General features: G+C 43.5%; 1 protein-coding gene across 6 annotated transcripts in view; it reads right to left on the bottom strand.

The window, feature by feature from the left end:
- exd (PBX homeobox extradenticle) overlaps window positions 1-17,722 on the bottom strand; it is a 532,389-nt gene that overhangs the window by 71,220 nt on the left and 443,447 nt on the right. For all 6 annotated transcript variants that reach the window (XM_083135677.1, XM_083135678.1, XM_083135676.1 and 3 more), the window contains exon 4: window positions 13,730-13,920. In XM_083135677.1, the coding sequence (XP_082991803.1) occupies window positions 13,730-13,920 (191 nt within the window). The remainder of the gene's footprint in view (window positions 1-13,729; window positions 13,921-17,722) is intronic.

The following is a 17,722-nucleotide window of genomic DNA, read 5'->3' on the forward strand; positions in this document are numbered from 1 at the left end:
AACGTGTGAGAAGAACCTTTCATAGTCTTCCTTGCAAATTCGAACAATTTCTCACCTAGGAAAAAACATAAGATAGGAAATATTCCAGTGTTTTATGAGAAGAAAACTACTTTTGCCTCACGACTGCCATCTGTTGCTTTTTTTTGCATACAATTTATCTTCTTTCGTAGTTGATGATAGAAGAGAAGAGAAATTTTGTTGTAAATAGGATTCTTGTCAGTTCATTAGGAACCAATATAGTTGAAAATGTTACTTTCCTTTCATGAAAGCCTTGAAAATTAATTTTAATGCACTTTAGATTGTCTACGTAGTCTATGTAAACTACAACCCAATGTAATCTACGCGTAGATTATGTGTAGACAACGCATGTAGACGTAAACTTATAGTATACGGCACATCACTGTACGTATTTAGCTTCATGATGTCAAGGGCCAAGTACAAGTACAAACTCGATCTCGCTTAAAACGAGAGAAGGACGAGAAGCTACTACAAACTGAGCATGAAATGTAAGTAAAGAAAATTCCATTCTTATCACCCTTTAAACGGTGCAAGAGAGATTTAGTTAATACCTAGACACCAAGAGTTTGCGCATTAATTTGTACACCGGGTGTATTGTTAACGGAAATATATACAATGTATTAATAACAAATATGATACTATATTCTGTTTAGGCTATATCTGGAGCAAGCGAAAGAAAACACGAGGCGGCTCCGCCAATGAACACCTGAGAGGGAACGGGATTGCATGGAGGGGGAAAGTGACTGCAGTTACCAGCCTTCGCAACAGTGTGTACTGCTTCGCTCTGCCTCCCCTTCTCTGCCGCTATACGTGTCCTTGTTCCACAGTTTCCGAATAGGAACGTTGATTCATTCATGATCTTGAATCTAAGAAAGAACCTGAGCCATTTATATTCATCTTTATATACATTTTTTTTGCATTTTTAAAATGAGGAATAGAGTCAAGTATGGACATAAATGGCTAATAAAGTTCTTAGGTCCAAAATGTATGAATGAATGAACAAATACATGTTCCTAATGCCTTATTTATTTTAATCCTCAATAGTAATTATATAAATCGTAACTGTTTACAACAGTTAATGTGTTTCCACGGTCTTGTAAGATTGTTCCAACGTTATCTTTAACAATGCAATGCAATACTCCTTGTTTGCTGGCATAGTCTCCGTTGAGATAATGTTCTACTCATATTTTTTCCAGAAGAAAATGCACCAACTTGGACATCAGTTACAGGAACTTTTGTTTTTCAGAGATGCCGAAAACAACTTCATAAACATCCTCCACAAGTCGCTGGGCACGCCACTGCCACAAGATGCATGCAAGGCAGTGTGAGCGATGCTACAACTTTTCAGAAGCTAGAGAACCTCCAAAGATGAAACCTGGAACTCGGAGAGACAGTTCTTGGAAATCTTGAAAGATTCTCTCTGCATGCCCTTCCGTCCGTTCGACCCGCGAGGCACCTCGCAGGAATCGACTGGCAACTCTGTCCCGCGAGAAACTTTAATAAAAACCGTCTCGCAGAAGGAGGAGGTTCCTGTTAGCAAATATTACGCCCTTTCTTCTCGCAGCGTCGCGGGGGGAGGAACAGGCGGCGTGTTCGGGGAGGCGGAAGGAGTCTGATGCGAATCAGCTGGCGGGCCTTCTCCCCCCAGCCCCCTCCTCATCTTGCGGCAAACTTGGATTTGCGCATCGAAGTGTAAGAAAGCTCCCCTTTCTTCCTTGTTTGCCGCCGTCTCCTGTCCTAGCGAAATCCTGCCGCTCTGTTAGAAGCCTTCCCTCCCCCTCCCCCTTATTACATACTTTGCTAATTTGACTTTCATTATTAAACCTCCCCGCTTGAGTTTTCTTCCCGTTGGTTTCTTTGTTGCCTGGAAGAGGAGAAAATGTGTGCTCGTTACGCTGTGGTATATATCGGGCTGACGACACATCGTTTCGACATTCTCGTGTATGTAGAGGGAATTCCACAATTCTTCTCTCTCGGCGGAGTACTCGCGATCCTCTAGACCCTTCGGCGACAACAGCAATGCTCTGCACCCTTCGGCGACAACAGCAACGCTCTGCACCCTTCGGCGACAACATCAACGCTCTGCACCCTTCGGCGACAACAGAGATCTTCTAGACCCTTCGGAGACAACAGAGATCTTCTAGACCCTTCGGAGACAACATAGATCTTCTAGACCCTTCGGAGACAACATAGATCTTCTAGACCCTTCGGAGACAACAGCGATCTTCTAGACCCTTCGGAGACAACAGCGATCTTCTAGACCCTTCGGCGACAACAGCGATCTTCTAGACCCTTCGGCGACAACAGCGATCTTCTAGACCCTTCGGCGACAACAGCGATCTTCTAGACCCTTCGGCGACAACAGAGATCTTCTAGACCCTTCGGCGACAACAGAGATCTTCTAGACCCTTCGGCGACAACAGAGATCTTCTAGACCCTTCGGCAACAACAACAATCTTCTAGACCCTTTGGTGACAACAGGATTACTCTGCACTCTTCGCCGACACCAGCGATTTCCTCCACCCCTCGGCGACAATTGGCGACACTCAGCAGCTCCCTGCGGTGACTTTCTCTCAATCTTCTAGAACCCTCTGTCCCTGGGTGTCCTCCCAATTTTTCACTTCATTTTATCGTCATCACTCTTTATATGCCAACAAGATGTAATGTGTAAATGAAAAATCGCATAGAGAACAACATGTATACCGTTATGGATATCCTCATTCCTAATTCTGATACCTCCTTTGATCCACGATGTTTATTCCCGCGAGGATGTTTACGAACTGAAAACTGTTACCGTTTCCACATCAGATTTGTACGAGTTGAAAATTAATTATTTCTCTGGTTATTTTTCCAGTTCTCTATTGGGCGAATGAAAAACTTTGCCTGTAAATTCCAGTCCTTCAGTCCCTATCGCCTTCTGGTCTCCCTATCTCTGTAGAAGGTTTTTTACTTTATTTTATATATATTTTTTACGTCATCAGGACGTCTGCACAATCGAGCTCTCCCAAAGCAGCTTGATCGGACTCGTCCAGAATTTTGCTCCGAGTTATGAAGCGAAGCAGAAAACAAAGGGGGTTAAAGCCTTGAATATTTTTCTGCTCTTTTTCCATCATAGTAACTACCCACCCCTTCCTCAACCGTGCTCCCCTGACGCTGCGCTCATTAAATTGTCTTTTTTAAGAGACAGCGCATGTGGCCAGACCAAAGCTTGCTTTTTCATCCTCTCCCTCCCTCCGACATATTCACGAGACAGCATGACCGAAGGAGGGGGAAAACTGAATTCTGAAACAAGTTTCTACAAGGGACCTCTCCCCCCCTTTCCCCCCGCATACGTAGTGCATCGGATGCACTGGCTTCATTCAGCAGTTGGGTGCGTAATATCTTTTTAAGCACTGGGGCGAAGGTTATGGCAGTTTTACTGCCCCGTAAAAGTTCCTGACCGAGGTGTCGTCCCGCATAACAGCACGCGTCCCAGCAGCGGACGATGATTTAAGGCATGCGTGTTGTTCAAAAGCAAGTCTCATATGCTGCCTTGTGCTTTCTCGACCGGCTTCAGGAAACTGAGCCTGCGAGATTTGTTCGGTGTCTTTCGGAGTGGTGGACGCGCCAGTGCGTGGAAACGAAAGCATTTTCGCGCCGAGGAGGGTATGCAACACGCACGACAGGTACGTCGTGCCTAAACTTCCACCGTTTCGCAGGCGGTGGTTTGTCGGGTAAATCGGCGGCAACACGGCTTGGCAGAAGAAACTTTCCATTCGCAGCCTTGGACGTCAAGGAGAGGCAAGGGAGCATCGATGTCGAACATTTTAACTGACTTCTGACATGAACAAAGACACGACGGTGTTGTAAATGTTTGCAGGAAACCACGTTCTCTGTTGCAAATTTCAACAATGCTAAAGTAACACTAGTCGATTTAAAATCACAACCATTTTGACGTGAACTTTCAACTGGCCACTGAAACCTGCAGCAACAACGGGCCGCATCAGTCCGCCAAGGTTTTGTATGTAGCATTTACAAAACCTACAGTTTCTGAGGCATGATCTATAGTGTAAGTAAAATGCAACGTGACAAGTCGCTCAAGAAGCATATACACCCTTCACATGTATATAAAAAAAAAAACCGGCATACCTGACTTGGGCGGCGTTAGCAATGAATTGAATGCAATGTCGTTATAAACAATGGTACTTGCACATACTAAGGCAGCGAGTAGCCCATTTGTCTAAAAGGGAGGTTGGGGGAACAACCATGGAACGTTAACAGCGGAGTACCTAGCTTTTAGCAGAAACCCCGTTCCTCTCCGTGCCACCATTTAATCAGTAGAGACAGGAGTGCTAAAAGGTCACTCCCAACAGGGAAAGGTCCACGTGAGAAAAATTGACATAAACACTGGCCTGCACTTACTTCTGCCCCCGCCATTGTACAACCTGTAAAAAAAGAGGGAGGCGATGTAAAGCTAAACACGCCTGCTAATTGTGAGGGCGCCACGGTACCACTCAATTCAGGCCGAAAAAGCCACTGTCCACGGTACAATTACAACAGTCTTTCTCTCGGGCTAATGATAAACAGTAACCGAAAACACGTCCCCTTGGAGGAGAGGAAAAAGCTCTGCCACTTGTTTCCCATTTTGCACACCGGTCTTCTTTTTTACGTCCCCTTGTACCTATCACGCAGTGATTTTATCCCCGAAGCTGAAAAAAACAGAACCTTTCCGGACCGTCCGCTATAATGTACTTCAATTAGGACACCCTGTTCGCGGTGCTGATCCTATTTGCTTGCGTGTGTTCCTGCGACAAACAAGGATTCGCTGTGACGTAGTGAAGGAAGGTTTCGGTGCGCCGTGGCTTTTCCCCACAGTTTTGTCTGCAAGGGATTTTTTTCTCTCTTTTCGGTAAAACAGCAACATATGCCCACAAAGTCGTGTCATCTCAGTCCTAACACACGCATGGAATTCAGGGCGTTGACAAACTTTAAAGTTCTCGAAAACTAATTTGTTTTAATCCTACATGTATGCAATCAGGTACCACTGATTCAGTGTTGCCCCTGCATGTAGTTTTTCTTCTGGAATCACTGTGTAATGCATTTCCAACAAGCCATGCATATAACACCATACACAGATGCCTTTTTCCCTGTTCGAATTGTTTGCAGCAGCAATAGAATCCGTAATTCTTGTCCAAAGATGCATACCCTAGAGGGGGAATTACAGTATTTGTTTTTCTGTTACACAATACACTGTTCGTCCGCAGCGCACTAACAAATTAGTATATTACCCAAGAGAGCAATTGAATGTCAGCGGCAAACGTGAATCTGTACCGTGAAGTTGCATACATACAGGATGAAAATTTTGTTTTTGTTATCGCAGGAGGGAAAACGTTTCTCACAAAAGTTCTTCACTTTGATGTCTTGTTTGTGCATCCTGTAAAAATATCCTACGAACAGTTTTGCAAGATAATTTCTACAAAAATGAGTCAATAACATAACATGCTATTCCTCACTATTTCTGCATTTTTATTTTACGTCGCTTTCTTTCTTTTTTTAAGGTAACAGCGACGATGAGTATGAAAAATTTAGATGAAATTGATGTGGGGATACTCACGCCAGGACTCGAACCTGGTTTACCCATGTAGCTTACGCATTACTATTTCCAATCCACACAACAAAACACTCCATAAAATCTCTTGCCACTTTCGAACATTTTTAACTTGCTAATAAACCTTAATTTTGACGTATATTATGGATTATGCCCGTTTAAACATCTTGTTTCGCCGACATACTGAACGCAAATATTTATATCTGTGCCTTGTGTGTTACGCGCAAAAGGAAAGGAACATACAAAACGAGGAAACTTCGTACACACCCGCTCCTGCTGCCACCTAGCGACGGACAAGCTGCAACTGACATTCAACATCCGACTTGGTCCAGCGAGCGAGAAGAGCGGGCGGACAGAAGAAAAAAAGAGCTAGAATTTCGCTCGGATTTCTACATCGATGACGTCAGGGAGGAAATACGCTCAACTGACAGGTAGCTCCCCTTAATAAATCCGTACCTCCAGCACTGATGTTCCCCTGTCAGGCGTGACAGCGAGCCAGTCTGCTCTTCGGATCACTAGAGTTATCTCCAGGCGCCAACCGCTTCCCTTCTCTTGGGTCCCGTCCCAATAACATTCAGATTATCTTCCAAATCCCACTCCCCTTCGATAGGAACACGCTAACTGGCGCAGTGAGAATTCACGCTGTACGAAAATACAAATTTCAATGGCTGCGGTACCTGAGCAGACATCGACACCATCTCAAAAGTTTTGTTTTGAACTCAAATAGGCTAATCGGGACTGGATCTGCAGTTTAAAAGGGAGTCGAACCCGAGAGCCTTTAGTTCCAAGCCGACAGCGTTAGCGACCACACAACGTCTGACAGTACGTTCACCACAGCAGTTAATTAACAATATCTTACTAAAGACGCGTGTGTTGTATTGTGAGCGGTCAAAAATAGATGGCGCTCTTTTATCAAACTTTAGCTTTCGAAATAAGAACATAAATGTGTACTAGCAAAGTTCACAAGTATCACAAATAAAGTGGCTCAAATACAAAACTTTCAAAAAGGGATAGTTCTTGTTGCAAATTAACACTCGCACAAATTCCACTTGTCAAACGGTGCATGAATGCTATTAAGTAGAGATCAAATTAATTTACATTTAACAGTATCTACAATTTTTTCACAACGAAATGGCACGACATAACTCGTTCCTTTTCATGCAGAGGACGTTTATATGGAGTTATAGCAGTTGTTACAGACTCAATGTTTGCCCGCAAGTCTTAAAAAAGGGTACGTGGTAACTATTCGTTTGCCACATCGTACAGAAAAGCGTCACACACGGTGAGGTCCGGACCTCGGGCCATTTCCGTAGTTGGAAAGAGTTCCTTGAGCAACGCAGTCCAGATTGCCATTGCCGATGTGTGGAGTTGCACCGTCCTGCTGGAAGACACTCTTCTCGAAATCCAAACCATTGATCTGACATAAGACACCGTAAGTAACAGTTTTATGCAACGCCCGGTTTGCTCGTCTGTCTGTGTGTACTGCCACTAGGTAAACACCGAAGTTAGTAATAAGGTGTGCTTTATACAGCGTATATTGATAAACTTGTAGATTGAATTGTGTCATCTGCAAATATGCTGTATAAAGAAACAAACTGCCGGAGTACTAAGAGGTGAGTGTACATTTATTACTTAATTCTATTGTGTGTATGTGTACACTAAACAATGAACATAATTGTTTTGGGTCTAACGAACGAATACGTAAGAAGCAGGAAGAATTGCACAATCAAGTTAAACACAACGATGTGATTATTTAACGCCTAATCAGCACGAAATACGTTCAGAAAAATAGTTGGAGAACGATGAAAACAAACAAGCATGCCCTGCCCTGAACGCGAACCAATGACAAATGGACCTCCGCGGGGAAACAACAGGTCGGAATGAACGCGAAGCACATGGGAACGATGCTTAGCATCTTTCTTCGCAGACGTATGTTTCCCGGAGACTTCCCTGCGAAGAAGTGCCTAAGGTGCATTTAAAACCCACCCCTTCGCTCCCGCCAACCCCTCCCGCGGCACGGCACGACTCATGAAGATTTGTGTTGCAAACACTTTCATCAAATTTAATTTGAGCCGGGCCCTGACATAGTAATGCAATTACAGAAAGCTTGGCGCTAGTGGGGAGGGAGGTGCCGAGGGGTTGGCTGCGTGAAAAATCCTCGCATTTATCTGGAACGCGCCTTCGAGGGCCATCACACGTCACAGCTCGGCATCCCCGAACGCAGAGCGCAAGAGAAACAGCACGGCAAAGTTTCAACTGCTCAAAGTCGAGTGCTTTAAAAGGGTCCCAAACCGCAAGACATCCTTAATGGGCGCCGCATGTAAGCATCAAACAAAAGGAACTTCCCAAGGAAGAGACGGAGGAAAGGTAATTGAAAAATTAAAGGCAGGTACGGTGTGCTGTGCGTCTTGCTTATGTGGGGGAAACTAGACGCTATGTGGAGAAATGAATTCAGCAACGTTTTCCCGAAACGATCCAACGAAGTCAAAGAAGTATGCCTATGCTAAACCCAAAATAAGGAGACAATCAGCTACAAAGCTTTCTAATGAAATTGGATTTAGTTTACTTAACTTCGTTTTTAGCCCCTTTACTAATCGGGAAGATGAGGATGAATAGTTATAAGCAACGACGTATTTAGCCTCGTTGATTGAATGTTCTTCTAGTCCCGACATAGACCAGATTTCAGCAACACAGAAATCATAGCCAAAACTTCAAACTACTGTGACCGCATTATCAAGGAAGCAATAGCCATTCATGAGGAAAAATATAATCTTAGTCGCGACACGGGGCTCGAACTGGACCAAGCTTGGTTAGCGTTAGTTAACCAGAAGCGTGCATCCAGCAGACGCGCCACCCGATTGGTCCGTCATCTTCACCGCGACCCCCCCCCCCCCCACCAACCTATATGCACCGGGTTGACGTTCAGAACTGCACTTCTACCCTGAAGATGAGAGTGACATTAGCTCTCGAAAGCTTGGAATCTTTTCCACAACTCACCTGGTCGATAGCCCGAGAGAACCGTTTCATCATTCGTCGCCAGGAAAGATTCAAGACTTTCTTCAAACACTGAGAAGTTCATAAAACCAGTCCGGGAACTTTAAATTTCACCACATCAATCTGCCTCCGAAAGTTACTCGAGAGGAAAATTCAAGTATATACAGAGGCAGTTCATAGATGAAAAGGAATGCGAGCTCAAGAGGAGAGAGCACAAAAAAACCCACCCTAGAGTATCCGAATATCTCTTGGTTGGATCTATCTGGTTCATTCACACTGCCTGCAACCTGCTACCGTTCCGACGGCGCAAGGAGACAGGAAAGATGGGATGTTGTTTCTCTTTTCCCCGCCATCATTTATCGCTTCATCACACGACCGGGAGGAGGAGGGAAGCGAGACGAAGAGGCGAAAGAAAAATAAGTACCAGATCGCTGTCAGGCAGCTGGAAGCGTGTCAATCAACGTAGCCAAAATCTCGGGCACCCATCACTCAGCCAGGCTAATTACTCCAGAGACCTTCTTATCAACCGCAGTCAGCTTCATCTGCAGCAAAAGCCCTTTCGATCACACACACACACGCACAACGGGTCATTTCATACGCTTCAAGGCCGGCAACGCGATACAGAAGAGCATTGTGTGTTCCTTCACAACCAGTTCCGTCGAGGGAATAAAGTGTGTTCGCTTTGTGAAGGGAATAACTGTGGGACATAAAACGAAATTTGTCGCAACCACCGCGTTATTACGAGACAGGATTTATACACGTGAAAAATATGTAATCCTATTCCCATCCTGGTCCGCGCCATGGCCGTGTGTCGGGCTTTTTGCTCTGGCTTGGGGCGCGCACTGGTACGAATCTCCTGGGGGAAGCGTAGGAACTTTTCTCCGGAGATTTCGGCCAGTGTATGGGACCGGAGGCCATCCAACATCGTGAGTAAATTTGGGAGTTCCAATTAGTAGCGTAACACGGTCATAGAAAACATACAACAACAATTGGGGGGTTCGTCGTGCTGACCACACTTTACCCCGTAATTGGCACGTGGAACTGGGGTGAGGCAGTCGGTGGATAAGCCTCGACCCTAAAGGGCTGTTGCGCTACGGATTACTGTTATTCCTACCCTACATGATTGATTGAAGCAAAAGTTTCGGGTGCGTCAGCATTTAAGCTATTTGCATTCGTCACATTATACATGGTCTAGCCCCTTACCATAACTCAAATCAACATGTGCCTCCAAGGACTAAAATGTCGTTACTCAGGTTAAAAGCTGAGGGACAAACAGCCCTACAGGGGGATTATACGTATTAGCAGTAGGTCCAGCCGCCAGAGCCTCGTTGGCCTTACCAGAGTGTACTATGTGGAAGTGAGGTTGACCTTTGGATGCCTGCTGCGAAGGCCACTGTCTTATCCTACATACCTTCTAGTCTGCAAGATGTGTGATGATACCCATACGGTTGATTGCTAGGGGTTGCTTTAAAACAAAAAACAACAACTCTTCTTTGTATAAAGATACAAACCTTGCCAAAACCACCAATATATGAATGAAAATATGCTCTCATTTTCTACCACTTTTGGCAAAACGTATTGAAAAAATAATTACATTTTGAAATATGCCTTTTCAATATAACCATGCATCTGCATAGAAATCCACTGCCTAGTTATTTTGAAAGACAAAAGGTTAATACGAGAACAGGTTCAGAAGCCTCACGTTCGAAAATATTACTTACTCTACACTCTGCTGATTTTATACATAGCATCGCCGTCAAAGTTTTTCCACAATCGATGCACATTTCGGCACACGGAACCATTAAACCACATTTCAAATAATGAGTATTAGAAAAACGCGAACCGAGTCAGAGTAAAAGGCATGAACGCCATGCACCCATTCTCCCCATGCTTCAGGCCTCAAGGGTCAAACCACACTCGTTGCATGAAATGAGTTATTTGTGTAATTTTGATTGTCTTGAAACGAGCGTGTTTGACATGCGCAATTTGAGCAGGGGATGATTATCCAGAATTTTCCACTGGGGGGTGGAAGTTACTTTAAAGAGAGTTCAAAGCAAAATGATCTAAATTGAGCCTTTGTGAAAAATTTGCAGGGTTGATAGGGAGTTGATAATTCACAATCAAACAGAATAGCAGCTGAAAATTGCGACTTACACGTGGGGATGACTACAGTTATACTTGACGATGCCTGACAACGTTCTTTGTATTCAAGATAAATAAATTATACATATTGGTTTGGTTACAGACAATAATTTAGTCCAGAATGTATGTGTGGACACCATTTTCATAACAAAGATCGTGGCAAATGCATGTCGAACGGCTTCTTTCAGTTCGTTAGTTTTGTGGTAACGCGGCAACTTGCTGTTTGATATAACTCCACGATGCATTATCACACGATGAAACATCGGGACTTCTGGGGGTAATGGGACTTTTGGCTCACATTTGGCATGCATTTGCCACGATTACTCGCACAATGATGCGTAGAATTTCACACCGTACCTGGAGGCGCATAATTCTCTGTTATGAAAACGATGGTGTCCACACAGACATTCTGGACTAAACTGTTGTCTGTAACCTCCTCAGCTAACATGTCTCGTCTCTTATCATACTCTATTTACTTCAGATCCATACCCTTCCCTCGTCGCAAAATACATAGGGAGTAATGCGACTTTTGGCTCACCCTGTATGCTAAGAATTTATAATGAGACCTAACGTGGTAACGTTTCTTTGAACGCGGAATATTATGAAGGTGAATATGAAAATGAACTCAAAATTAATTCAATCAAATGTAAAACCAAAGAAGATATACCATATTTAACCCCTTTCCGAGAATAGTAGCTAGCCACTCTTAAATATATATATTCTCCGTAGTTTTCCCCTTTACAGCTTGTATGCTAGTTCTTGCATTGACTGGTTTCATCCACAGACTTCAACAAAATGCAAAACTGCCATGATTAATAATCCTGTCCTGTGTAGAGAGAGAAGATCGACGACGTCGGGCAATGTATCACACCTCTATAACGACAAAACATACCATGCTATCTAGTGTTTCCATTCTGTGACCCATTACTGAAAAGTTAGGAGAGAGTGCGTCCCACAATAAGATATGCGTCTGTTGGTAAAGGACAGCGAACAAAACCTGACATCGAATTGGTGTTAAGTGTGTACATTTACAGTTCTGATAAGAAGACCAGGGCCGACTTTCCATCCTTCTTACCCTAACTTCCCCGTCACGGTAGAAATATGCGATGTGAAAAGGCTCGAGCCAATATTTATAGTTATACAGACCATAGGGTGATTGTTGAGGATTGGGGTGCAAGAGCCAATAAGGATGGCCACGGAAACAGCGTTACCAACTGCGTAAACAGGAGCCTGAGTGAGAATCAATCTCGGTGCTTCGGGAGAGCATGTCTTCGTGTTTGCCGGCCGTCGCCTGATGGACTTCCTTGGCAAACACTCGGTGACTGATCACTGCCCTTAGGAGACGTTCTCACCTGCGGCCACGTGCGACAGCGAGTTTGAATGTAAGGTATGTGGAACATTTCGCCTGAATCAGCACTGCTTTATGCTAGACGACTCGTTCAGATATACCAAGAGGACGTCTGTGTTGTTATTTATGGACAGGTTATGCGTATTGTTTCATATGTTCTTAGCAAAGATTTCTTGATATATGCTAGTGCAGGCTCCAAAATGGATATATTTCCCTCGAGACCGAGGACGAGAAAAGCTGCCTCATTCACGAGGCGAATCAAGGCTGTGGCAAGTCTATTCTCGTACTAGTCGCTTTTCTATAACTTTGTGCTAATCGCGACGGTAATTATGAACCACGACTGCGTGAAAATGAACGGACAATCACAAACGAAAACCCATGCCCAAGAGAGGATTCGAAACCGGAATCTTCAGACAGGGAGTCGTCCACCTAGGTGGTAAGCCTTGTTGGGCCTCAGTACAGACCTTAGATAAGCGATCCTATCGCTTTTAAAGCAACAGGTTATTCAGGTAAGCACCATATTTGGAAATCCACATGATGGTTATTAGCCTCCACCCCCCACCAAAAAATGCTACTTTCTTCAGGGTGAAAATTTTAATTTCCTTCTTTCTCTGGTATTTTAAAATAACAGCTGGCGGGATTTTTATACAAATGCAAGGTTTTCTATATTCAGGTAACGTTCTAATCGTGGGTACACAAATTCTATCAATATAATACTTATACTGATTGATTCGACTTAATCGTCTCGAAAGAATTGCAAACATTCACACGTTCTCAACATTGCCCTCCCCTCCCCTGCGAAGTTATTCGAAAGTACAGAGTTTTCCAAAAAGGCAATTTACGGAAACAAGTGCATCAATATAATCCTAATATAATGTAATACAATAAACACCTAGCTATGAAAATGTACATTATGTCAAAGTAAATTGCTTAGTTTGTTTTCTTGGATTTTGCACACTGTTGTTTCCCAGTTATATTTTACTCCACGTCGTGGAATTAATATGTTCAGCAGCAAACAATAATTATTTTCCAGATACTGAAGACAATCTCCACGTTTACAATACACGGGTGAAACGGGAATTTACTTGAATAAGTCACAAATATGGCGAATTATGATTAGTGTGTTATACGTTTACAATGATCTGAAACGGCACATTTACAACAAGTTTATGCATGCATTTACATCCGTATACCGGGTGTCCCAAAAGTAACTTGACCGAGAAATACATATTTGTATTTGAAAACAATACTTGTGTGATTTAATACCACAAGTATTGTTTTCAAATACAAATATTTACTTCTCGGTCAAGCGACTTTTGGAACACCGAGTATATTAACACCAAGTAACAACCATCTACACTCCTGGCCCAAAATAATTACCCATTTCGGAGCGCGGTAATACTGTCTCCACAATGCATTGCGAACGAGGCATGCGCAGTGGTGATATGACGTCAGCAATCTATGAGCGCGGCGATTGGCCGTTGTGGATCAGACTTCGGGAGCGACTCGACTGGAATCCAACGGAAATACACGAAAAGAGATTGGCTGCGTTGAAGCGAACGTGACGGAGCGCGTGTTCAAAACCAAACCCCGACCAACAAAATACATTAGAAGAGGTGATGGCTGAGGAACTCTGTTACCTGGCATCCAGAAACCTGGACCTGAGGATCATGACTGCCTCGCACGTGCTTTGCTTCAGCTGCATCTGGATGGACGAGAACTTCTTGTGGATGATCTGCACCATTCGCTCGATCTCCTTCGGGGTGATGGGCCGCGTCCGGGACTGCTCCCGCAGGAGGTTCATTACGTGGGTCGTGAATTCGTTACACGCCTGCAACACAAGAGGAAAACTCACATGAAATACCAACAAACTATTACTAGTATTATTATTATTATTACTACTACTATTATTATTACTGACAAAATGATGGTGAATATTTGGTAAAATACACCCAAATGAAACATGGAAATGCCTCACTTCTAACGTCTTTGTACCTAGTAGCTATTTTGTTGAAGAGTACAATTTGAAATGTAATGAAAATAAATATATTGCCCTTACGAAACTCTTACGCCTTTATTTATCTGAATAATTGTATTTCTTATTTGACTTCGTGCTGTATTAGGCTGTATATTGTGCTCAGCAGTTGCAAGAAAGTAAAACTACTATGATTATAAAACTAAGCTGGCATTCCTTAACCTGAAGGCGTATTGCGCCAACAACATATCTTCCACGTATCCTTCTGGACAATATCATACTAGTCCTTACCAATTTCCTTATTATCATTACAAAACTATAATATTTGGCCAACACGTTTCTGTTCAATTTTAATAAGGAACAATACTACTTTACAAATGCATAATACTCTACTGAACCTTCTTATAATGAAGAAACGGTGTTCAAAGACCAACTTCCCCGGATGAAAGCCTATAATTTTACACCAATGCAATGCTTTCATTGTAAAATTAATCAAACCCCAAAAGTAAAAATCGAGGGGTGTCAGATCAGGTGAACGACGTGGCCATGCAATGCAATTGGCCCGCCTTGACATATCCATCGACCTGAAAATAACTTGTTGAGAATATCCTGGAACTTGGTGAAGTAGTGAGGTGGTGCGCCATCTTGTTGGAGGTGGATGCGGCCAAAACATACAAAGTGCTCGCTCTTGACCTGTGAAAGAGTCATTTTTAATGGAACTGCCGCTGGCGCTTGCGGAATTCGCTACTATTCCACAACGCTAGTCAAACTTGATGCATTTCCTCACAAAATGACACCACAGTTCGGTTACGATTCCAATAAATTTTTATGCAACGTTGTAAAGTCCTTTTTGGACCACCCTGTATCATTTCGAAACACTTATAAAAGACCTTCACATACTTGATCGTATTTCTAATCTGCAAATCTCTGCATCAATTTTAAACGGCTAAAAAGTATACACACGTAGTGACATATTTTGACAGCCATTCAGGTACAAAAGATCATACGGTGGCCTACAACGGTATGGGTTAAATCTCAAACGTGGGGAGAAGAAGGGATGCGACACGTCGTGGAGAGAAGCACAGAGACGTCCCACGTTGACTTCCCGCGAAGAAGCAGAAGGGCGCCCTCCAGGCCCGCCTTGGTGGTCGCCCGCTCCGCTCTTATTCAGAAGTTGAAGAATACGTCGCTGGAGAAGCGCCTCGGACGCTGAAAGGAGATGAGCACTCTGAGATGGAGGGAGAGAAGTGGCGTTCCCTTTTGAGGGCTTTCAGGGCTCCTGTTTTGTTGGAAAGACGGTGGGCACTCCTGATCCCCCTTCCCCTCACTCTACTACCTTCCTGGAGGCATTTCTCCATCGCAGCGATGCCAACCCTACAAAAATTATTCCACGTTCCTACAGTCAAAGAACTGCCTTAACAATAGTGAATAGTGGCCGCTTCAAGGATTAGCTGCGACGGCCCAGTGTTGCCAACTCGTGAGTAGAGAAGCCTGATTCCATATTGCCTTACTACGATTACACCAAGCTCCTTAACAACTGGTAAGAACGCATTTAGGGGACTTCTATACGCTATCGGGTACGTTTACAAATAGGTAGTGTTGAAATTTGAAGAAGTACTTGCTTTCTTTCCGAAAATGACTTACTGGGTATTGAATGGCGTCTCGCTCTTATCCTGTATACGTTGCATAGTTGTCCGCATTCCATTCCACTCTTTATTATTTTAGCTCGCTCTTCTGCAATTTCAAGCTATTTGTGACGATTTATATAAAATTGACGGATACTCATTGGAACACCAATATGTGGTGACCATATCGCAGAGCACACATTAAACTGTAGGTCCAGTCCCAATTAGCCTACTTGAGCATAAAGTAGGCATATTGTACATTGTTCGCAATGCTATGGTACCTCATCTTTCATCTATTGTATAGTTCACAGGAGTTTCCCCTAACTACCTTACACCTTATTTGGTGCGAGCGGTTCCGGGTTCGACTCCTCTAATTGTCGGTGTTGATCCAGCATTGTGAAGGCAATTGGGGAGCTACTAAAAAGTAACAGTGGCGGTCTCAAAGACAGAAAACAGGGGCGATGAGATTTCAGGCTCTGACCCAATGTTAGGCAGACCCTGACCTCAAAACCAATGCACCACGTTTAACTTGTAACTTCTTTTTCACATGTCAAGGTAGGGGAATGTCGGGACAGTGGTCGGTATCGAGCAATATCAATTCTATCTATTGGACGCACAGGGAAGCATCTGCGGTATACTGCGTTAAGCGTAGGCACGATGAATGAATGTGTTGTTTTCTTCGAGTTTTCGCTTCGTCTAATTAATTTCAAGCGTCTTGTGTTTTATCTAGCCTGTGAGAAAGAGTACTTTGATCTGTAGGATTAAAATATATATTTTCAAAACGGTTCATAGCAGAGGATCCATTCACTTACCGAGTGATTCAGACAGTACCGGGAAAATGTTCGTGTGGGATAACCAAAAAGTAGGTTCTGGTAACAATTGTGAAGAATTACTAAAAAAAAATTGGTTACAAATTACATACTTTAGCAAAGGCTACGAATGGGAGAGGAAAGAAGAGTTTATGTTTAAGAGGCCAAGACGAAGATAACGTTGAGATGGACAAAGGACAACGTTAAGGATGGAAAAGATTGGATTGATCTTGCTCAGGATATGGCTTGTGTTGCTGCACCCATAAACCTTCGGGTTTAAGAAGGCTAGAGAGTTAGTTACTAAAGGCTACCAAATTATTTCATCATGGTTACCAGAAATCTTAACCCAATGTGTTTTGTTAATTCAGACAGATCACGTATTTCAAAGTTTTCTAGGCGAAAAAGACACGCACGCAACTGGCGTTTTTTTCATTCTCCTAAGGGTGGCAACACTGCTCCATTGTGCACGTTCTAAGACGCTGAGCATCATGGCTGGAACGCGGAAGAAAAGATGCAGAAGCAGAGAACGAAACAGGGAATAAAAGAAAGAAGGCTGCAAAAGCCAGCTTTGCTAGAGAAAAGAATAGAGAGAGAGAGAGCGATAGATCGAAAGAAGAAGAAAAAGAGCGACGGAAAAGAGATGTAGTCTGTGCTTTCGTCCGAGTTTCTAAATGGCCCCACCCATAAAGGCCCGGGAGAAGATGAATGGAGTAATACTTCGTCGGGATACTTTGCTATTGATTCCAGAACCGGGGGCTCCTTCCAGCCTTAAGCCCTTAATTGTCTTTAGTGTTGGCGGTAATGCGTGGCCTAAAGGCTTTCCTCTGCGGCCATTTTTGCGGGTCCGCCGGCAAACCCAAATAGGCTTTCTCGCATTATATCTGATGGAGCGCATTAGGGTAAGGCAAAGTCGGAGAGTTTCCGATATTGCCGTAGTCAGATGAACGTCAAAGGGCGCTTCGATCTCGCAGTTAACACTTTCTCGAGTTGTGTTGCGGTTAAACTAACAAGGGGAGTTTAGCAATAGTACTGAAAAGAAGGTGAACGTCTAGCGAGCAATCACGAAGTGCTCTAGCAATGTCGCCACCAGAGAAGTAACGCGTAAAAAACGGCGATGCGAAAACTCTAGCATGTAAAATGTAAACAATAAGTTGGCAATTAATGTAAACGTGTATAAAAAATTCCCTCTAACATCTAAAATCTCAATAAGTCCATAAGTAAAAC

The sequence above is a fragment of the Lepisma saccharinum genome, chromosome 14, assembly GCF_977018435.1.
Source record: "Lepisma saccharinum chromosome 14, izLepSacc3.1, whole genome shotgun sequence".
In the NCBI taxonomy this organism is placed as follows: domain Eukaryota; kingdom Metazoa; phylum Arthropoda; class Insecta; order Zygentoma; family Lepismatidae; genus Lepisma; species Lepisma saccharinum.